The sequence below is a fragment of the Manduca sexta genome, chromosome 10, assembly GCF_014839805.1.
Source record: "Manduca sexta isolate Smith_Timp_Sample1 chromosome 10, JHU_Msex_v1.0, whole genome shotgun sequence".
Taxonomy (NCBI): Eukaryota; Metazoa; Arthropoda; class Insecta; order Lepidoptera; family Sphingidae; genus Manduca; species Manduca sexta.
Genome location: NC_051124.1, coordinates 2,345,083 through 2,369,927, shown reverse-complemented (window position 1 = coordinate 2,369,927; position 24,845 = coordinate 2,345,083). Strand labels below are relative to the sequence as shown.

General features: G+C 36.5%; 2 protein-coding genes across 2 annotated transcripts; both read right to left on the bottom strand.

Annotated features, from left to right (window-relative positions):
* Positions 1 to 5,225: 5,225 nt before the first annotated feature.
* Positions 5,226 to 16,333, bottom strand: LOC115441786. The gene is made up of 10 exons (XM_030166689.2): positions 16,197 to 16,333; positions 14,533 to 14,669; positions 13,826 to 13,993; positions 13,146 to 13,288; positions 12,683 to 12,851; positions 8,085 to 8,283; positions 7,826 to 7,962; positions 6,489 to 6,656; positions 5,906 to 6,048; positions 5,226 to 5,597 (listed from the first exon to the last, which is right to left on the bottom strand). Exons 1-10 carry the CDS (start codon positions 16,316 to 16,318, stop codon positions 5,427 to 5,429), a joined length of 1,557 nt encoding a protein of 518 aa, XP_030022549.2. The 5' UTR covers positions 16,319 to 16,333; the 3' UTR covers positions 5,226 to 5,426.
* A 1,524-nt stretch (positions 16,334 to 17,857) lies between these two features.
* Positions 17,858 to 24,228, bottom strand: LOC115441789 (glutathione S-transferase 2-like). The gene is made up of 5 exons (XM_030166694.2): positions 24,108 to 24,228; positions 21,994 to 22,130; positions 20,872 to 21,039; positions 20,327 to 20,469; positions 17,858 to 18,119 (listed from the first exon to the last, which is right to left on the bottom strand). The coding sequence occupies exons 2-5, from the start codon at positions 22,124 to 22,126 to the stop codon at positions 17,949 to 17,951; spliced, it is 615 nt and encodes a 204-aa protein (XP_030022554.1). The 5' UTR covers positions 22,127 to 22,130; positions 24,108 to 24,228; the 3' UTR covers positions 17,858 to 17,948.
* Positions 24,229 to 24,845: the final 617 nt, after the last annotated feature.

The window sequence follows — 24,845 nt, the reverse complement described above, 5'->3', positions numbered from 1 at the left end:
ATAGCTAGTAATGTGATTTATATAGATAAGGAAGATTAATCAGTAAAACATTTTCAGCAAAATGTCGAAAGTGTAAGTTTACTCTTTCCAATTCAAGTCCCTGGGTGAGAATCTGAGGATGCTTCTGGCGTATGGAGGGCAGGAGTTCGAAGACATCAGGATTGAGTTCGCAAACTTTAGCGAATTTAAACCAGGTAAGTGATATTTTAAAGCGATGATGTGATGAAATGTTTTAAGGTTATTAGGGCAAAACTATTTTGGAATGTAGACTTGGAGTGCAGAACTGACATTATCTACCACTCTACTGTAGTCAATGTAATCACTAAGGAATTATCATAACACAAACAAACATGATATCAACTATTGATATATTTCGTTTCGTAATTTTGGTGTTCCTTATATCTGTTTACTTTATCATCGCATGCTTAAACCTTTTGTGATTGTAGCCTTTACATCAAATAACACCATTGGCAAGGAGTCCATATAATCTGATTTCAAAATATTTCGAAAAATTTCACCCTTCGCAATTGAATATTGGACTATTTGAAAACATCAGTCTGACGGCATATATTTATAAAGCATTCTGCATAAATATGTTGCTACCTAGAAGGGCTCATTTGCATAGTGTTAAGATTAAAAGTAACATAACATGATTCATCTGCAACTAAGTCTAATCTGTCTATTTCTACCGAGACATCTGTGTTCATATTATATGTTTACTAAATCAATAATTTAGTGATGGAATTAGTCAGTGCAATCCTCTATGTCTTAGATCTCACGTAATCGATGCTGATGGGTTGGATAGATGTTGATCACCAAATAAAGTGATTTGTTAAATATAGTGTCACACCAAATAAAGTGAGAAGTACCCTATCTTCAAGAAGCCCATTGAAGCCGCTGTCAACATTGCCAATGTCAAAGCGTTCATTGACTCTGCGCCCAAATCGGAAATTTAAACAATAATCCGAATGTTAGGGGCAAGCCTATAGTCATATAGGAGGTAAATTCCAGACTCCGGCCAGATACTGAGAATAAAAACCATATTATATTTTTAAATGTTAATATTTTAAGAATTAGGTACTGATTGACTATTAAAACATTATTTTTATATTTATATTTTTATTTTCACTATGTCTCGGAGTTGTTTTATTACTATATTCTACGGACATTTATTACTACTACTGTATTACTAGTTTAAGTCCATTACTACTAGTCTAAGATAATTCATCGCAGCGGCAGCATCATACTTTCAGTCAGAAATACACTCACGCACTTAACACATTAAATTAAGAAATGATCAAGAAATCAGAAAACTAACAACAGGATTTTTGTTAAAAATATTCGTTATTAATGGATATTTTTTTTCACAATGTCAGCAAAGATGAAAACGACTATATGGTTTCATTTGGTAACGCAATATCAAAATGACCCTGTATATTATCATAACACTTGAGTTGGTGCAAGTCATAGTGATATTCGCTTGTCACGACGAATACTGATTGTCCGGTATTGGCAGATATTTTTGTACGTAACAGGATGCACACAGAAAATAATTAGGACTTAAAAAGGCAGAAGAACATAATTTATAAAATATAACTCAGTTACTACTGGTGGTAGGTCTCACATATGTGACATTCCGCCTGGGTAGCTACTACCGCAATGTCTATATCTGCCGCTAAGCAGCAGTTTATAGCTACTGTTGTGTTCCGATTTGAAGTATTTTATAGCCAGTGTGACTACAGGACATAATAAGACAACACCTCGTATCTCAGGATGGCGAGAATCAGGTGGTAAGAAATTTTAAATTTATACCGATCCTCAGAATTTCTGCGGCTGAGTATAACAGTGCAAGGTGCAGATTATGAGAGCAAATAATAGCGATAAATGATGAGACAGTCAAGTAGTACTAAAACTAAATACATTTTTAAGCGGTGAGCAGGTAGGTACACTATCTTATTTAATTATAGTTAAATAGCTACACGGATGCACGGATGCAAAATGAACGCCTGCACGCTTTATTCATGCAACGACTGAGTGGACAAACAATTACATCAATAATAATGTTAGGCGCCTTCTCCTCACTACGTCGCGTTATCACGATGCATTTGTTTTGTATATATGCTTGTTGTTATAATTAAAATAAAGTCCAAGTTCAAGTTTTTTAGTTAGTGTTTATTATTTCAACATACGCATTACGATACACCCAATAAGCAGAAGCATTTATATAAAGAGCTTAAACACATGCTCTTATGTAAGTTCAACGTCCGACCATGACTGCAAAATTTAATCAGCTGATTTATATGACAAGACTTACGCATCTATTTTACGTAATTTATATTATATTATGTAACACTAACCCAATTTGGGGTAATCACACTCACAGAACAAAATTCAACAAGTGACCATTAGAATCCTCTTTTTAGTTTATTCCGCTACACCCAGTTAAGTCGGTCTGGCCAAAACGATTGATGGCAAATAGTAGTCCTGTGCTCGCTTGCACACCCAGCCACCAAACCGGTTCCGCGAAAACGGGTCTTCATTGCTAAACATAACATATTGGGAAGCAACCTTATAACCTGTTTGGGAGTTTTATTTTATTTTATCTATACTTCTATTCTATTATATAAAGTTGATGAGTTTACTTGTTTGAACGCGGTAATCTCATGAACTATTGGTTCGATTTAATAAAAAAAATGCATTGGACGACTCATTTATCGAGGAAGACTATATAGAGGAGCGGAGCATCAATGAAAAATGTTGCTATGTGTCACAATTGTGTACGGTGGTCGAAGTCCGGACTGATATATCATACCTCTACATGATACCAATGTCGTTTTAAACCGCGAAACCTTTGCAACTTTGACAGACCACACAATCTTTTATCACATCATGGGACGGAACACACTTGACGAAAAGTGGGTGCCCTTGTTGCGCCTCTGCATACGCCTTCAGGGATTAATGCGTGATATGTGTTTTTTTATACCCTATATGACATCATAGCCGATATGATTACATGGTATAATGATTTGCAAATATTAGTTCCGTTATTGATGTTGCTGTTTATCTCCAACGATAAAGCTTACCACCACGCGAGCAACTTGCTATCTTATTCAGTTGTATAAAAAAAGATTGTCAAACTATAATTTTATATTACTAGGTATTATAATTGAGAGTGTGTAAATGTTTGTATGTCTGATAGAAGTAAACACATGAACTGCTTAACGGATTTGGTTCTGGTGGAATCTGGCAGACAGACAGACAATAATACCCTGGATAAGCCCCAGAAAAAACAGCCTTAACCATTCGTTCCATTTATGGCACACGAGTTACAAGCGAGAGTATACAAATATTTACGAATAATTTATTTTAAATATATAAGTATATATTTTATTTTAAGCTACCAAAATATTGTCTATTAAATTGTCTATCTAATAGTTTTGGTTGCAAATTAAAAATATGTGTGGGTAATTTAGGAGGTGATTCAAATCAATAATTTTAGTGGAATCTTGACTATGAAATTAAGTAAACAAGATCCACATTATGAAAAAAAATATGTTATTTTTTTTTATATGTATAACAAATTTCAGATATAGCTTCGAGTAATATGGTTATTGCACACGCCTTTTGCTGAAGGCACCGCCTCACATATAATCTCCTTTTCATACCAGAAAAGTACAGAATGGCACTCCATTCCCAAACAGGTACAGCCCGGACCGCGAACATAGTTTTAAATAAATTAAATTTTATCACCGTTTATCTACTCTACGTGATTCATCGTACCAAACCTCCGCCAAGGCCGCGGCAATCAGTATTCGTAGAGGAACAAGCGAATAACACAATGACTTGCACAAACTCAAGTGTATTAATAATAGTAACTAGTTCCAACAGATTTATTGTAACGGTATGGAATGATCATTCGTAGCTCTTTATTAAAAAAAAAACACTGTGAATATATTAAGTCGCTGCGCAGACATCCTCGTGGCTGAAGTTGTTTTCGGCAACTTTTAGACCCCGAGCTGATACTGAACACGAAATCTAATATCACTTACCCAACTCAGGATTTGGACGCAGAACTTCAGCGGTGACGTGCTACATACCCAATACACTTATATTATCTTGAAATAAAACCGAAGCACTAAAAAGCAGTGGCGACGCGTCCGTACAGCTCGATTCCTACCGGCTTCCCTTGTCTGGTTTGTTACCGCTTGTCTTAGTCTTTGTTTTCTGTTAGATTGGCTATAATACGTTAACTAGGGCATTTTTTTGCCTCGGGTTACCTTTTGGAAAATTTCCCCCTTCGCCACTGCTAAAAAGTCTAACGTCTAACAGGACCATGAACACAAACCAATAACAATGTAAGAAACAGTAAAAAAAAATTGATATACGTTACGTCAGCCGTCGCAGCTGATTCTGTCGAGACCAAGGTCAACCACCAAGGACAAGCCTACATCAAACAGTTAATTGTCGGCAGAAATCGTACTTATCGTGTTGATACATTTGCGATCTTAAGGGTTTTTTTTTAAGTGTCATGAGCGCCAGATCTTGCATTTTATTTATTTATTTGGACAACCAACAAAACATACACCATACATAACTATTTGTAACATTACAGTAAATAATTGCTGCAGTGCAGTTTTAATTACAGGCTGTCACAGCATGAACATATTATTACATACCAGTAAACAATTGGCTGCACCATAAGTGCAAAATTTTTCAAAGGCGGGGCAAAATCTGTAGAATACCGCCCCCAACCCACTTATATTTCTACCTTAGTCGTCACCATTTGGCGCCCCGCGGAAAAAAATGTGTTTAATGTACTGGACGTCTCAGAAGTCAAAGTTGCGTTAATGATGAGCTGTGTATTCGTCTGCCAAGTTTGAATTTGCCGCCCGGAGCATGGGCTCCGGCTTGCAAAGCCAAAAAATTGCAACTAAAATTGTGGATTCCGTGCATCTCCTCTTAAAATACTCAACCTTTTAATTTATAACCGACACTACTATATAAACAATTTAATAAGGAATATTTTGGTTGAATAATAATTTCATAAAGAACTTAAATGGATTTTTTTTTTGAATAATTACTCATAACTTTTACACTTAAAATATATGGAACAAATACTCAAGGCCGTTTGTTCGAGGGAACCCATCAATTTAATATGATATCAAATGTCCGTAGAATAAAGTAATATAATAACTCCAAGACATAGAGAAAATAAAAAAAACAAATATAAAAAAAAATGTTTTAATAGCTAATCAGTAATTCTTAAAATATAAACATTTATAAAAATATTATTAGTATTTATCACATCATGGAGCAAATCACACGCAGCGAAAAGCGGATGCCCTGGTTGCACTTCTGTCTACCCCTTCGGGAATAAAAGCGTGATGTACGTTTTTAATAATATGTATAGAAGAGTAGACTATTATCTAAACTTCCGGTTTGGGCGCAGAGTCAATGAACGCTTTGACTTTTGGAATGTTTTTGACGGCTTCAATGGGCTTTTTGAAGATAGGGTACTTCTCTTCGAGGTCTGGCATGCGGAGCAACATCTTAAGGCAGTCGAAAAAGCCGACGAAAACGAAATCAGCCCAGGTTAGCTGCAAAAAAATATATAAGACTCAATTTTGTAACTAAAATAAACATTGGTGTTTAACTAAGGATCTGCATACACGCTGTCCTCTTGCAGCATTACTCGAACGATGGCAACGTCAGCTCAATGTTCGTTCATAACTGATTGTGCATAACTTCTAAACACAGGAAACTGGAAAATTTATTACATAAAATGGCTACATATTTATATTTTCCCGAAAATCTATCTATTCCTACAGACGGAGTACCAACTCTACCAGAAGAACATTTTAAGTAAAGTCAATATACTCGAATAAAGATATCAGAAGTAACTCACCCTGCCAAGTGCAAGGAATCCGTTGTTTTTGGTCAAAATCTCGTTTAATTTCTGCAGGTAAAACGGAAACTTGGTCTCCGACAGTTCAGCGAACTTCTTTGCCCTCAGCGCTTCGTCTTTCTCATACATGGGGGCTGAACTAGCTGTAAACGTGTTTATTATTTAAAAATACACACAAAGAAAAAAAACTGCTCTCTAAAAATACATATTTGGCGAATGTACGGCATTTGTAGAGAGAAACATCAAATTTCTTACTTGTACTGATTTTATGGAAACTGCTGCTCGAATTTGCAGTAAAGCTAAATTGACTAAATCATATTTATATCCGCCCGGATAACGACCACCGTACACAAGTGGCGCATGTGTTGCATTCCGGAATCAGCCTGTGTGTATTAGATTCAACCAGATACAATTGTGTTGACTGGCGAGGGGTTATCATCTGTTGTCAGCTGACATTCTATCTGGACCCAACACCGCTTACAATCAGGTGCAGTGTCCTTCCAGTCCTTTGTCGTGGCAGTATAAAAAACATTAAAAAAATATATAAAATACAACCAATACCATTATAGATATTAGTACTTACAAAGACGGAAATCAGTAAAGAAATCCACAACTTGATCGATCTCGAAGTCTTCTTCGATATCTTTGCCGGCGAGCCCGTACTTGCGTCCGAGGTAGCGCGCGATCGCTGAACTTTGGGCATATTTCTTGCCGTCAATCACCAGCATCGGCAGCTGGCCGAATGGGGTCTCTGGGAAGTGGACATTCTTTTGTAATTAAACTTTCAAAAGGTGCCTAAAAGAACAAATCACTTTATTAATCACTCCAACCCATCAACATCGAGTACGTGAGATCTAAGACATGGAGAAGTGGACCAACTAAATCACTAAATTGACGATTCTGGAGAAAGACTAAAGCGAACACAGAAGTCCCGGTAGAAATAGCCAGACTAGACATAGTTGCAGATGAATCATGTTAGTTTACATTCACCATTAACACTGTACAAATACGTCTACGTGAATACATACAGAAAGCTTTAAAAACATATGTCATCACTGATGTTTTTGTATAGTGAGTTCTTAATTTAACTTTTCTTGATTTAAGACAATTAGAAAAGGCTGAACCATGGATCTTCGTATATTTGATACAATAAAGCGGCAAGTACAGATGTTATATTATAACTGTAACCACCTTCAGCTAACCAATAATAAGCAACACCATAATAACGAATCGAAATATATAATATATAGCTGACCCGAGAAAATTCGTACTTGTACTTCGTAGGCGTACCGCCTAACAGTCGATTTTTAATATATATATTTTTTAATACTTATTCTGCTATTCGGGTCACCTGGTCATCTAGTAAAATAAAAGAAAGTTGATAAGTCAACAATTACATTTTGTCAAAAAATTAAAATTAAAATTCTTTCCATCGTATAAATATTGACAAATATTGACATTAATATTTATACGAACACTCAATTGTTTTGCCTTCCCGGAACCCCTTCACTAACACTAAAACTTTATGGTATGGTATCAATGTTCAAATTGACATTTAAGTATTATTACAAATCTTTTGTATGCGAATATAGAAAAGTGTTGTTTTCAGGCATTTTTTTAAATTTTTCTCTCCGTAAGAACCACATCGTACTTCAAGGAATATTATAAAAAAAATAATTGCGAAATCGGTTCAGCTGTTCTGGAGATTTGCGCTTAGAAACACATTCAGATTCATATTAAAGATATATAAAAATAATAGGTATGTAATAAATAAAAAATCGCGATAATTAGTGATAACACCGACTTCAGTAGAGTGGTAGATAACGTCAGCCCTGCACTCCAAGTGTACATTCCAAAATAATGTTGCACTAATTATCCAAGAACATTTCATCACATCACCAGTTCAATAACATCACTCACCTGGTTTGAATTCACTGAATTTCTCGAACTCAATCCTGATGTCTTCGAACTCCTGCCCTCCATACGCCAGCAGCATTCTCTGACTCTCACCCAGGGACTTCAATTGGAAGTAGTAAAACGATACCTTCGGCATTTTGCTAAAAATATTTTACAGATTAATTGTACCTATCTACGTTAATGCATATACTACTTATCTAAATAAACAAGAAACTTGTGAAAAAATAATGTTCTGCCTACTCGCTAGCGTTCAGATCCTCACCACGACTTCACGGAATCTTCATATTCTTTAAAATATTTTTTTGTAAACTTGCAAGGCAAAGTGACCATAAGTGGAATGGAATCCAAAAGAATGTCGACTGACGCAGAGATGATTAACCCTCGGCAGTCGATACAATTATGCCGGCCTGTTGGAATCCGCTTCCTTCTCTGCATAGACGATATGAAGAACGCTTTGAACAGTTACAGAGACAGGACATCCTACAGCCTACTTCACTGACAGCTGGTAATTCGCGAACTTATTAATGACTAGTTTTTGCCTGCGGCTCCGCTCTGAAAAAGTTATTACGAGATATTTTCCCGGGATAGAAAGTAGCCTATGATATTCAGGAGTAATGTAACTACCTATTAGAAAAAAAAATCAAGATCGGACTAGTAGTTCTTGAGATTAGGGCGTACAAACGAACAGAATCTCCAGCTGTATATGTATGTTAGTATCGATAAACATGATTAAACTCTCAGTACTGCTTTCAAGATTAGTTTTTGCATGATCATCGTACCCACAAAATGTTTAGACACCCGGGAATGTTAGTTTCTGCTTGACAGATATTACTTCACAGTATCCGAACGTTACAGTCCAGCAATGAAACACGTATTTATTCTATCAAATAACTAACCCAATATAACCAAGGTCAGCAATAATAGTACGTATTAGAGTCCCACATAGTCCACCTAATGATACTGTACTCTTAGAAAATGAGTAACGTAACATTACGGGTGAGAATAGAAGAAGATTTACGAATAATGTCATTAAAAAAATATTTGTAGGTATTTTTGATGATTTTAATGTACCAAAATATTCCAATACTTTGTCTAATAATGTTGGTTGCAAATTAAAATGATGTATAGTTGAGGAGGAGATGCACAGAAGCAACAAATTTTGTGAGATTTTCAATATGACATTAATAAAAAAATATCCATCTTATAATAAAATTGAAATAATAAAGTAAAGATTACAGTATAATATAATTGTTGACATATTATCGATTAGATAGCTTCAAGGATTATGTCGTGTACGTCCTTTTCCTAGGGTTAGAGACTAGTAGCGAAGGATTAAGTTTTCCGTAAGGAAATCCGACGGAATATAAGTACCAATCATTTGCAAATATGGGATCTGCAAAACGTTTTAATAATAATTAGAATTTTCACATAAATTATGAAAGGGAAGACGACAGGAATCGGAATACATGGACCCTTCGCCATTGGTAGAGACTTAAATGGACACGACAATAGACATCCGCAAATGCAATAGATTTTTTAATTAAAATACACTCTCCTTGGATCTTTGTTTAGGGGAACAATATTTTTAAAAATATGGAGCAAAACCTATCGATTATAAAATCCACATAGTGTGGCCCAAACAGGGGTTCAAACCTAAAATCAATAAGTCCACAGACTGCCACAACAAAAGCAAACGAATAATGATTTTTTTTAAATATACACTAAATAAAAAAAAATCAATAATATTTTTAACTCAACTCAACCCAAAAAAGCGAAATACACTACAGAATTGCGTGGTGCCAACCAAAAAGATTTGAGGCAACCTATTACTACTATCTACTAATCAAAAAAAACACTAAAATTATCAATTCTCAAAATACACAGATGTCATTATTATTACCTACTATTATAACGTAATTTATTGTAATATGGTAACTATTCAAACCTCGCATTTCAAGTTACATAAAAAATACATACCTAAGAATGCGCAGCCTCACAAAATGTACTAACTCGTTACTAATAATCCATTGTTCCTAAACAACTAAACAATGCATAATGCCGGTTTACCAAAATAAAGTGCAGTGAAGCCACTTTGCTGAGCCATAATAGAAAAAAAATACGAAAATGCCATCACCGCAATACATTTTCAGTAATTACAATATAGTGGCATACTTACATGTAGTCAATAATCAACCATTGCCCCATTTGTTTAAATTATTAAAATAAAGACACTAAAATCCTTAAAAAAAACTGCGACAATGCTATCACTGCAATATATTTTCAGTAATTATAAATTAGTTGCATACTTACATGTATAGTGTTGTAAGAAGTGTCACGAGTACTGACTAGAGCGACAACATCAAACCCAGCGCTGATAATGTATATGTAGTCGCCTCGCGCCGCGCCTCAACTCGCACACGGTGTCGCCATACGATAAGCATTTACACGACTATCACGGTATTTCAACATCGCCTTCAATCTTTCTCTTTTTTACATTACTTCTGAATTTTTAAGGCTCCTTTTATCTCAGAAAAGCTTTATCACGCGCATGAAGTTGCGGACAAAAGCTAGTGCAGGATAATCATATATCAGGTATAATCAGCCATAATAATTATTGAAAAAATTTGAGATTTCAAATCGTCTTTAAATTTATGTGTTTGTATCAACAAACGTTTGTCGTCACTTAAATAAACTTTATAAGGTTTTTTTTTATTTAAGGTTAATTACGATGCCAGCGCAATCTATTCAAACAATCAGATTGAAAAATAATATCATTTCCCACGGAAGCAAATAACTGAGATAAAAATCCTATGTGCCTAAATATGTTCGCCCACCCGTGTGCCAAATATCATCTAAATCCATTCAGTTGTTTCTGCGTTTACTTCTAACAAGCATGCAAACATCCAAACACTCACAAATTTCCGCAGATTTATTGCACTAATATTTAACATATTTACCAAAACATAATATTGTTTCAACAAGTCATCGTGATGTGGATCTATTGTGTGACTAATACTGATTACTGTGGCCTCGGCGGTTTGTTCTTGCGAACATTGTGTGATGAGGTGATCAATATATCTAGCAGGAATATACGAATACTATCGAATACTATACTATCTATCGTATCGAGTCAGTTATCGTTTACTTATTTCTCCATAATTCTTTGACACAAATATACGTCAAATAACAAACTCGTACTCTCAGATCAATAACGATTGCCATAGGAGCCATACTAAAATAGCGACTTAAAATTTATATTAATACTATATTACCTTATGGCTTGGATAACGTGACAAAAAGAGATGCATACTCTTTCATGCATTCGAAACTTTTAAGGTTATTATTTTTAACAATTTTGACCGTTGCTTTTCAATAAACCACTGCATTTACCCGTGCGAATATTGGTATATTTTGTCACCACTTTAGTCAATGGAGCCCAAAATTATATTGATATAAACTTATATTCTTAGATTGCGTCCTACAAAGGCCCATTAACCTTGATAAGGTTTTCCAACATTACCTTTCGTAATAATAGCTGACCCATATATCGTCCTTACGAAAACTCGCACCTGCCATTTTATTTGTTGATGTTTGTCATTATTGCTCTACCTTGCTTATAATGGTTAAGGTTTTCATTAATTAGAAGTGATTCTCCGAACTGTTACATAAAAATCAACAAATGGGTAAGGGTTCAATATTTATATCAAACTGTAAGCTAAAGTAAGTGGAGATAGCTGTGTGAAGTGTAGGAAGTTCGAAAATATAGCTAGCGTGCCTTTTTGCTGACGGTGACACCTTAACATAGAAACAGGCTTCTATTCAAACCGGACAAGTACACAAATTTTATATTGTTTTTTAGTAATAAAAAAAAACTCCCAAACAGGCTGGGCCCGGGTGTAGCCGCGAACAACGCCTAGTTTTAAATTAATACCATTTTATCACCATTTGCCTTATTGCACAGTTTGTCTTCACATGAATCATCATACAACATCAGTCAAAACCGGGGTGATTAATATTCGTGGAGCAACAAACGAATATCACTATGACTTGCAAAAATTCAAGTGGTATGATAGTAAAAAAAATGATTATGCAATATTAATGAGATTTAATACAACGTGATGTATACCTCGGATATATTTTTAACAAGTTCTTACAGGTTTAATATATGTTATTTTTACTACGGTTGTTTGATTTTATAAAACTAATTCCATTATGAAAATGCCACTAAAATTGTTGGTTCTATGCATCTCCTGAAATATTCATCATTTTAATTTACAACCAACACTATTAGATAGACAATTTAATAAAGAATATTTTGGTCGTGTAAAGAATTAAAAAAAAACCTAAAATTGTTTTTTTTAGAATCTATTCGTAAATCAATTTTATTTGTAACTCGTTCGCCGTAAATATATGAAACAAATGCTCAAAGGCATTTACTCGAGTCCTTAACAGCTGTGCCTGCGTCCAACTCTCTTACATTTTGATTTTTACAAATTAGTTACTAGAAGATAAAAATATGCACTAATATCAAATGTCCGTAGAATATGGTAATAAAACAACTTCAAAACATAGCGAAAATAAAAATACAAATATAAAAATAATGTTTTAATAGTTAATCATTACCTAATTCTTAAAATATAAACATTTATAAAAATATTAATATGTGTTTTTATTAGCACAATCTTGCCGGAGTCATGAATTTGTGTACGATATAGCGATAGGCTTGCTCTATGTCACAACATTGAACTGAACACACACGACGATAAGCAGGTGCCGCGGTTGCACCTCTGTCTACCCCTTTGGTCATAAAAGCGTGATGTATGTGTTTTTTAATATGTATAGAAGAGTACACTATTATCTAAACTTCCGATTTGGGCGCAGAGTCAATGAACGCTTTGACTTTTGGAATGTTTTCGACGGCTTCAACGAGCTTCTTGAAGATAGGGTACTTCTCTTCGAGGTCTGGCATGCGAAGCAACATCTTAAGGCAGTCGAAATAACCGACGAAAACGAAATCTGCCCAGGTTAACTGCAAAAAAATATATAACACTAAATTTTGTAACTAAAATAGATATTGGTGTTTAACTAAGGATCTGCATACACGCTGTCCTCTTGTATTACACAATACAAAATGGCAACGTCGTGTAAATGTTCGTTGATAATGCATGACTTTCAAAAAATGGAGACTGGAAAATTTATTACCTAAAATGGTCACATATTTATATTTACTGAGAAGTTATCCATTCCTACGGTTGGAGTACCAACTCTACCAGCAGAACATTTTGAGTCAAGTCAATGTTTAAAGAAATCATTAGTAACTCACCCTGCCGAGCGCGAGGAATCCGTTGTTCTTGGTCAAGATCTCTACGAATTTCTGCACGTAAAAGGGATACTTGGTCTCTGACAGTTCAGCGAACTTTTTTGGCCTCAGCGATTCGTCTTTCTCGTACACGGGGGCTGCAGCAGCTGTCAACATGTTTATTATTTAAAAACAGACACAAAAAAATACTTAGTATAAACATAGCATATTTAATTTTGCTTCGACGATTATAAGAAAATGTATATCCTAAAAAACTCAATAATAAATCAATATTGGTAAACAGAACAAAACCGCCTGTCTAAAAATACATTTGTCGAATGTGCTGTATTTCAGGAGAGCAATATAAAGTTTCTTTCTCGTTCTTATTTTATGGAAACTGCTGCTTTAATTTGCGGTAGAGTTGAATTGGCTAACTAATAATACATCCATATTTATATCCACCCGTATAGCAACTGCCGTACACAAGTTGTCGCGTGTGTCGCATTCCGGGATCAGCCTGTGTGTATTAGATTCAACCAGATACAATTGTGTTGACTGGCGAGGGGTTATCATCTGTTGTCAGCTGACATTCTATCTGGACCCAACACCGCTTACAATCAGGTGCAGTGTCCTTCCAGTCCTTTGTCGTGGCAGTATAAAAAATAACTTTATAAAATGCAACTAATGTGAACAATAGTACTTACCGAGACGGAACTCTGTAAATAATTCCATTACTTGATCGATCTCGAAGTCTTCTTCGATATCTTTGCCGGCGAGCCCGTACTTGCGTCCGAGGTAGCGCGCGATCGCTGAACTTTGGGCATATTTCTTGCCGTCAATCACCAGCATCGGCAACTGGCCGAATGGGGTCTCTGGGACAATGAAATTCTTTTGTAATTAAACTTTCAAGAGATGCCTAAAAGAGCAAATCACTTTATTAAGTGATCACTCCAACCCATAAAATATCTATTACGTGAGATCTAAGACATGGAGAAGTGGACTGACTGATTGCATTATTAAATTGACCATGCTGTAGAAAGACATAAGGCGAATACAGAAGTCCCGGTAGAAATGGGCTAACTAGATTTAATGGTCAGTGAATCATGTTATTTAATTTATTTTTATTCTTAACACTGTACAAACAAGCCAGTCTACATGGGTACAGTGGGCCTGAAAGATGTTGTCACAAGGGGATGATAAAGTAAACAGTAGACATAAGCAACAGCATTACGAAACGAACTTTTACAACAGTTGAAATCATGTTTGCTTGCTTCATAATAATTAGTTGTTACACTGACAACAGTAGAGTGGTAGATAATGTCAGCCCTGTACTCCAAGTCCCTATTCCAAGATAATTTTTACCTAATTAACCAAGAACATTTCATCACATCATCAATTCATCATCACTAACCTGATTTGAATTCACTGAAGTTTTGGAATATAATCCTGATGTCTTCGAACTCCTGGCCTCCATACGCCAGCAGCCTCCTCATACCCTCACCCAGGCCCCTGAATTCGAAGTAGTAAAACGACACCTTGGACATTTTGCTGAAAATATCTTACTGATTAATCTTACTTATCTACATAAATAAATGTATTTAGATAGGTAATGACCTATGTTTGATCTCTCAATTGTACCCATATACACTTGACTGGTAGATCATGCTCAACCCATACTTTACCTGTATCGGTTAGCTTCCTTCTTTGCCTAGGCCCTAGACTATATGACGAAATCTTTGAAGAGTTACAGAGAGACAGGACATCTTATACACATATTATAAAAAAAAATGAAAAACAAGATAACATATTGCAGATATGAATATGTTATCTTGTTTTTCATTTTTGATATATAGAAAATCCACATAGTGTTGCCCAACCTGGGGTCAAAACTTTTTTTTTTTTGGTTTCACGGAGAAAGTGCCTTATTACTACCGCCCAGCCTTCGTGGGGGGCGACTGAGCGGTTATGCTGGGGTAACCGTGCCTTACGGCCCGGCGTTGAGCCGCCCGGATTTGATGGTGACCTTCAGGCGACCGCCGGGCCGAGTCCCTAACCCTATATACAACTTAACCTATGCACGGCCTACCAGCTAAAACTCCGCGGTGACCCTCTTCGGCGCATTAGGGACGGCTGCGGGCTTCCTCTGACGTTGAAGTCTGCGACCGCAGCCGCCCCTGCGCGGTGCCGTCTTGCGGCCCGTCTCCTATGGGGGCTCAGAAGCCCCGCGCACCGAAGGACGCCCTCGGCGTCTACGGCAGTGTGAGGCCAACAGCACACTGCCGTCCATCCCGGGGTCAACCGAAAGATGTGTAAAAATGCACAAAAATGCACTAGGGCGGACAGCCCCCTGCTGCCCGCCGACGACCCCCTTCGTGGCCCCTATTAGTCACCTCTTACGACAGGCAGGGGATACCGTGGTGGAATTCTCCAAACGCCCCCATTCCACAGGGCGAACCTGGGGTCAAAACTAGAACACGAACTAGACAGCCAAAATGAAAACAAAACGAATATTTTTTTTATTTTTTTTATAGACATTGGATTCACAATTATCAAAATCTCTTCAAACTTAAAACTACATAATTATATTTCCTTTGATATGCAAATTATCTCTCTCAGGGAATAAAAATCTCCATATTTCACCTAAATATTTAAATTCTACGGGAAAATAGAGATGGTCATAAATCCCTATATTCCTATGTGTAAGGAGTAGTGAGTCCGTGCACCCCATAAAATTGCGTGGTGCCCACCAAAAGGATCTAGAGGCAGCCTATTACCACTATCTAATTTTTTATAAACCACTATAGCTATCAATTCTGCAAGTCCACGGATGTCATTATTTTACCTACTATTATATTGTAACAACCATTAAAACCTCGCACCTAAGTTACACAAAAAATGTCAAGTAAGCGCAGCCTCATAAAATGTACTAACTTAGTAAACCTGTATTCAAAATCCAACCAATGCACAACGCTACTTGTTTAAATTATCTACTAGATACTAATAACATAAAAAAAACTTCTACAATGCTATCACCGCAATACGTTTACACTAGTTATAGTATAGTGGCATACTTACATATAGTGTTGTTCGAAGTGTCGCGAGTGACCGCTGACTAGAGCGACAACACCAAACCCAGCGCTAATAATGTATATGTAGCCGCCTCGCGCCGCGCCTCGACCCGCAGGCGGTGTTGCCATACGATAAGCATTTACACGACTATCGGAATATTTCAACATCGCGAAAAATCTTCCGTTTTTTTTTTTACTAAATAAGATAATATTAATTTCCAGTGCATCAACGACCGGAGATAATTGAAGTTAAAAAATGACGTAAGTGTTTCGCGTTCCGGGATCAGCCTGTGTAGGTATATTCGGCACCAACAGGCCGGCATAATTGTGTCGACTGTCGAGAGGTAACCATCTCTCGTCAGTCGACATTCTATTAGACCCCACAACACTTACCATCAGGTGCAATTCGCCGTAACCATATAAAAAAAAACTATTTGCCAAAATAGGCCTGTACGCCTGCATGCCAAATATCATCTAAATCTTTTCAGTTGTTTCTGCGTTTACTTCTTACAATTTTATGGCACAAATATTTAATGATTTTACCAAAACAATATTGTTTCAACAAGTCATCGTGATGTGAACTTATTGTGTGACTAATACTGGTTACTGATGGCCTCGCTTGTTTTTCGTGCAAACATCGTGTGGTGAGGTGATCAATACTTCTAGCAGGACTTTAGGCATTGTAGTATAATATAGTATCGAGTATTAGTAACCGTTTACGCATTTCTCCATAGTTGTTCGATAATAATATATGTGAAACAACTAACTCGTACTTACAGAACAATAACTAAAGCCATAGAAGCCATTCTAAAATAGCTACTTAATATTTATATCGTAATATGTCAATTTATGGCTTGGATAAGGTTAGAAAGAGATGCATACTTATTCATGCATTCGAAATTTACAAGGTTGTTACCAGTTTTCATGTAACTTTTTCATGCTAGTAATGTGAGTGTTAATTTTAAAAAAACCATCCGTCGGAGTATCCTGCCATGGAACAATATAAACCAAGGCTGGTAGCACTGTAATTAAGTGAAAGATGTATTTTTTTCCCATCTTCATTCTCTTCATTATGACCTTGGCGCCCAACAAGGAGTTTCACTGTCCAGAGTCGAACCTTACTTATTTCCTGTAATGGAAAGATTTCCCTTTCGACGCTATTGCTAACAAAATTGACCATTACTTTTAAATAAAACTACGACATATATCCCATATATACCACAGTGGTGCCCAAATTTATATTGATAGACTTGATTGTGTCCTACAAAGGCCCACCTACCTTGATAAGTTCTGACGTACCTCTACGTAATAATATCTGACCCATATTACCTTACGATAAAATGCAAGTTGGCGCAAAATAATAATTCCATATTAATTGGCACCTACTGCCTAGCCAGATCGTTTAATCGTTATGTGGGCACTTATCTAGATGAAATATATGGTACACTAAAATACATATAAATCATCCGAATACATATTACGAGTGAATAAAAAGTCTGAATCGTGGTATTTAGGACAACTGTACAAAATTTGACCAGGAGTCCCTTAGATGCGTTCTTAAGACTCAACGTTCGATTGCTTACCAAATTATGTAGCATTCTTTACAGATACAAAATGATACTGAAGTCGATGACATTGGTTAATGGAAATACAGTGAAAAAACACACATTTTATATATAAAAATAATTTATTAACAAAATAATACTTATACTTATATCACCAATTTTATTTATAATAGTTTAAACATACGGCGAAATCTTTATATTGGCGATTTTGGCGAGGAATCGATGTAAGCTTTGACTTTTGGAATAGAAACGACGGCATCAACGAGTTTCTTGAAAATTGGATACTTCTCCTCGAGGTCCGGCATTCGAAGGAAGAATTTGAGGGCGTCAAAGTAACCGACGAATATGAAGTCTGCCCAGGTGAGCTGTAAATAACAACAAAATGCCAAACATTAATTACCGGAGATTCAGAGCTAAGAATTTTACTTACTTAGATACTAATATTAAAAATACGAATTTACTGGTGGTGAGTCTCTCATATGTGAGAGTCCGCCTGGGTAGGTACTACTGCAATGTCTATTTCTACCGCGAAGCAGCAGTGTATAGTAACTGTTTTGTTCCGGTTTAAATGATATTGTGGCCAGTGTACATAATAAAACATCTCATGTCTCAGGATGGCGAGCGCATTACCAAACAATACGTTGTAATTCAAGGTATTGGATGGTGTTTCTACTGATCGTATCGCTTATCATCGAACGGCATTCGATCGAATCGAACGGCAACCTCGTCTCGTCATTAAAATCAATAAAAAAAAATCATACAGTCGAATTAAGAACCTCCTCCTTTTCTGAAGTCAGTTATAAAAATATCCAAATTATAGCTAAGTTTTAACGGTGATCCCCAAGATTGTACTTGTTTCGTAGACTTCGTTTTTAATTTATATCGCAAATGTAAATAATCTATACTATTATATAAAGCTGAAGAGTTTGTTTGTTTGTTTGTTTGTTTGTTTGAACGCGCTAATCTCTGGAACTACCGGTCCATACTGAAAAATTATTTTTGCGTTGGATAGCCCTTTATTCGTGGAGTGCTATAGGCTATATATCATCACGCTATACCCAATAGGAGCGGGGCAGTAATGGCTAATCTCAGGAACTACCGGTCCAAACTGAAAAATTCTTTTTGCGTTGGATAGCCCTTTATTCGTGGAGTGCTATAGGCTATATATCATCACGCTATACCCAATAGGAGCGGGGCAGTAATGGCTAATCTCAGGAACTACCGGTCCAAACTGAAAAATTATTTTTGCGTTGGATAGCCCTTTGTTCGTGGAGAGCTATAGGCTATATATCATCACGCTATATTCAATAGGAGCGGAGCAGTAATGGCCAATCTCAGGAACTACCGATTCGAACTGAAAAAATATTTTTGTGTTGAATAGTCCTTTGTTTGTGGAGTGCTCAAAGTTATATATCATCACGCTATGACCAATAGGAGCGGAGCAATAATGGCTAATCTCAGGAACTACCGGTTTCAACTGAAAAATTCGTTTTGTGTTGGATAGCCCTTTATTTGTGGACGGCTATAAGCTATATATCATCACGCTATGACCAATAGGAGCGGAGCAGTAATGGCTAATCTCAGGAACTACCGGTTTGAACTGAAAAAATCTTTTTGTGTTGGATAGCCCTTTGTTCCTGGAGTGCTATAGGCTATATATCATCATGCTATAACCAATAGGAGCGGAGCAGTAATGAAACATGTTGCAAAAACGGGGAAAATTATGAGTTTTGAGAGCTTCCGTTGCCTGCGCTGCGTAAACGGTTAAAGTTATGCAACAATGATGTATGACGGGATTGTTTCACTTAAAAGTTCTAAATAATATAACAAAGTCCCCCGCTGCATCTGTCTGCCTTAACGTGTTAAACTCAAAAACTACCTAACGTATTAAGATGAAATTTGGTATGGAGACAGTTTGAGACCCTGGGAAGAACATAGGCTCCCGGGAAACTACTATTTTTATAACGGAAAACTTTAGCCTGAAAAACTTTATAACGCGGGCGGAGCCGCGAGCAAAAGCTAGTATATTATAACCCGGTAAAGTGCTCTGTAGAAAATATTTGACCATTTATTAATTTCTTTAAATTGCTGACGCTGACGACCTACTGAGAGCTCTATCGATCCCTAGATTTTTCTAGAAACTTTTATACAGAGAGAGGCTTTTCACCTCGCCGAAACCGCGAGCATCACCTGGTAATTAACAAATAGTTTCACTCAAGTAAGGTCTAGTCGTCCATGTTGTAATACTATCAAGTAAGGTCAAGGGACCCTTTTCCGTCTATCGGGGCGAATCCCTCTTCTTGCAATTACAAGCGTTCTATTCTAAGGATGGCTTCGATTGCCATATAGGAAAGAGAATAAAAAAATAACCTATTTACCTATACGGCCATCAAAGCTGTCCTTCGATTAGAACGCCCGTAATTGCAATAAGACGGATATACCCTTGGAATAAGACCACCTACCTACCTTAAAACTATTCACCGTAATAGCAAAATTACTTATCGCCTTGTACGTTATTTTTAAAAACCAAACGCATTGGGAATATATTTTTATCAATAAAATATTAACTCACCCTGCCAAGCGCGAGGAACCCGTTGTTCTTGGTTATGATCTCCTCGAGTTTCTGCAGGTAGTAGGGGTATTTGGTTTCCAACATCTCAGCGTGCTTCGCATCCTTCGCTGCCTGATCTTTTATATGTGTAACCGCTGAGATATCTATAAAGATATTTATATGAACAGACGATATAAAGAGAAAGAAAATATTTTCTGAAAATGAAAAACGAAAAATCTCTCTTTCTTTTACAAATGGCAAAATTGCTAGCAAAAGAATTATTTGTCTTTTTAACCGACTTTAAAAAAAGGTCGTTAATTTATTTATCTAGTTTAACTAGCAATTTTAATTAGGCACCGACTCCAAAATTGGTATACAATATATACCTGTTATGTGAAATTATTTTTTGGTTTTGAGTGGCTTTTGAAGGCGGTTTAACTTTTTTATTAATGATCTTGTTAACATGTCGAGAAATAATAGACTACAACGAAACTAATATTTGCTGAAGTTGCTCAAACAACTTGCAATATGATTTGATGATCCTTATTCAATAGCACTGTACTTACTGGAACGAAGGTCGGAGAAGAGATCCATGACCTGGTCGATCTCGAAGTCCTCCTCGATGTCGTTGCCGGCGAGCCCGTACTTGCGGCCGAGGTAGCGCGCGATAGCTTTGCTCTGCGCGTATTTCTTACCATCAATCTCAAGCACCGGCACTTGCCCGAATGGGGTCTCTGGAAAAGTGGCAAATTTTTGGTCACAGCACGAACTATCTGCAAATGGTCCAATCTGGGTGTAGTGCTAACCATCAGGCGAGTTGCTTGCTCATAGCACTAGCTATCTGCAAATAGACAGCTCTGGGTGTAGTGGTAACCATCAAGCGAATTGCTTGCACGTTTTGTCATGAATATGTATATATAAACTGCATATCATGGGACAAAGAACACGCCCTATGCGCAGTGATAATTCCTTGCGGTGCCCGTCATGTCGCTGGCTGCTATTATAAGTTTCACGTTATATTTTTTGCATAATTGGAATTATATATATCATGGTTCTATGGCTTATTTAGTATGACATTTCAATAATTCCGAAAGATATAGAGGATACCATGAATTAATGTCGTTTCTAACTTTTATTCATGAAAATTCTTACTCTAATTTTTCCTACTCAAAACTGACATAAGACCTTGTAACACTGAGCTGGCGATGTGTTCGTTGTTCGTGGAGTTGTAGGTAGATCACAAACCTATCTCTCCACGGATAAACATAATCTACCAGAAACGTATATTCTATCGGAAATCAGCAAACAACGACTTTGAAGATACTATGGATGATAATACTTTAATAAGTATCTAAGTTAGCACCTAGATTACATTTTTGTTTGATAAAAAAATATGTGCTTATAGACATATTATGAAACAAAGTCCCCTTTTCAGTCTATCTGTATGTTATTGATTGTCTCAAAATCTACTGAACGGACTTTAATGAAATTTGGTTTAAGACCCTGGGAAGGTTATAGGCTTTTACTTTCTACCCAGTAAATACATAGCGGGATTTTTATAGTTGTATATAATTTTTACAAACGTAATTCTTGCATCAACCAAGCAATGAGCAAAGCATTTATCGACAACCGACAGTTATAGCTCTATCGTTACACTTGCTCGAACAATTTAACAAGTAATTACTCACGCGGTTTGAATTCGGCGAAGTTGTCAAATTGCAATCTCACGTCTTCGAACTCCTGGCCTCCATAAGCCAAGAGCATGCGTATGCTTTCCCCCACTGCCTTACCGTCGAAGTAGTACACCTTTACCTTCGACATTTTGCTGTAAATAATATGATAAATAATTTTATACTTAAATATAAAATGGTACACATCATACAATTTGTCGTTCAATTAAGTAATTATATTCCTTCCTAACCGAATTTCGGCTACGGCGGCCAATCTCAACGGAGGTCAGCCACGTATGCAGGAGATATTATAGTGCAAAATACACAGGTACACTCTCTGTTCCTTCACTCTAATACTCCGGTGAGACGGCAATCCAACATGACCGGAGAGAGATCAGGCGTAGGACCAATGGCTTTACGTGCTTTCCGAGGCACAGGAGTATCACACCGCCAACTTCCTGACTCCGAGCTGCGACTGAGCAATATTTTAAGATGGAAAAACCCAGTCATAATTATTTTGGCCCAACCCAGGATTCGAACCCAGGACCTCAGTAGGTAGTTGTACTCGTTCCGTGTACAAGTAATCCTGTAAGTATATTTAAAAAATTTACAACCTCCATCTTCTTTTAAAGTCGGTTCACAATTACCAACTTAGTAAAAGAAAAATTGTGCGGATGTTGCAGCTATGAAAAATTTTATTACAGCAGTAATGGCAATAGGGTGTGTAAAATTAATAATTGTTTCTTATTTATAATTTCGTTAAAAAAAACACTCTACTAATAAATTATTCACTACTAAGTTTGCTGTTTTCCGGGATTAAATAGTGCTTATTTTTTAAGTAAGACCTTCACCAATACTTCGACGAAAACTGCATTCAATTCTATGCAATAGTTTCTAAAAACCAATATTTTGGCTTCTGTTGCTCTAAGACACCCATATTAGTTTTTCTTCAATATCTACATAATACAGACATTAGCGTGTTATAATTTTATTATATTGTAATAAAATCATGCAATATAAACAGTTACGATGAAAAAAGTTAATTACTGAGATTTACCAAACTTATTAATGTCTCATGATGATTTGCGCAATACAGCGCTGTCATAATTACAGAGCTCTGCGACACACATATTGATGCGGAAGGCAATCATGATGCGCGCTAACCTTGGCGATCGATTTTCCTACAGCCCCCTAAACAAAATATTTTCATCAGCAGTTTTACTGAATCATAATCGCTCGAGGTGAAGTGTCGCCATGGCGATGTAAATATTAATTTACGATAATCGCTTAGTACGAGCGGCGCGGCGGCGCGGATGGCGGGAAAAACAATTGCATAGGAACGTTTAATGTTCCCGTATAATTGTTCCACCCTAGTGCTATTTGCTAGAGATCTAATTTTAAATATAGGCTCCATTTTTTCCTGGGAAAATATAAAGCAAGAGTTTTATCCAGGAAAACTTTTCACGCAGGTGGAGTGTTCATAAATATAAACACTTTATTAACTAATAAAAAGAACAGAAACTTTAAAATACAAATCACTAAAACCAAAATAGGGAAATCAGTACTAACTAATAGGAAGAATTTATTCATCTAATTTACAATAATTAAGATGTTCCACTAAATAATCGGCAACGCAGTAGATATTTTGTCTCTACTAAGTTTGTCCTAGGCGTTAAGTAATTAAAATCTATCTATATAAATACTGCTTATATTAAATAATTAATTATATTAATTCAATGGATAAATAATCTTTGAATTAAGGCCCTCCCCGAGCAGATAGCCTTAAGCATTCGTTCCATACATTTGCGGCGCACGAGTCCCGGGCGGGTATATGCAAAGATTTATGAATTATTTGTAAAAAAAAAAAACAATTTTAGAATAATTTAAACGACCAAAACATTATTTATGAAATTGTCTATCGGATTTTATTGGTTGCAAATTCATATGATGTGTAATTTCGGAAGAGATGCACGGAATCAACAATTTTAGTTGCATTTTAATTATGAAATTAATTAAACAATATTGAGATTACAAAAAAAATAAACATCCGCCTTAAGTACAGAAGTCTGATTTTAAACACGTTTTGTTTTATCAATGCCGGTATATTATAACTGTCACAATGTCAAACTTACAGTTTTTTTTGTACGATGTAATCCGTTACACTTGAGCAACAATGTCGAATTCATTGTTGATATTGTTTATATACCTGCGGCTCACCGAGTGCTACCGATAAAATGAAATAATCTGATCATTGTGCAATCCTAGTCAAAATAACAAATGATATCAGACTAAATTTCAAGGTGTTTCGTAATGTTATTGATTTATTTAAATCTTCTGCCGCTAGATGGCGGTATACAAAATTTTATAGTGCCAGCAATAAAACTGGTACTAGTGACATCTTAGCTTTCTTTCTTTTCCCGCCATCTATCACATTTATTTTGGCATTTGCCCAAATTGGGATTTGTATAAAGATGGCAGCAGGCTTTATTTTACAATTTTCTTCAGACACTATTTGCGTTCTTTTGGTAAAATTCTACACTCATGGGTTTGTTATCTCGCGGTACCCTTTTTTTGTTGGTTTCGCGAAGGAAGTGTTTAATGACCACCGCCCAGCCTTCATGGGGGCGACTAGACGGTTATGTTGTGGTCACCATGCCTTACAACCCGGCGTTGAGCCACCCATACAACGCACGGTATACTAACTAAAACTCCGCGGTGTCCCTCTTCGGCGCATTAGGGACGTCTACGGACTTCCTCTGAGGGAAGTTTCTGAGTCGTCGTCCGCAGCCGTCCCTGCGCGGTGCCGCCTGATGCGGTCTGTTTCCTATGGGAAGGGGGCCCCAAAGCCCCCGCGCAACCGAAGGACGCTC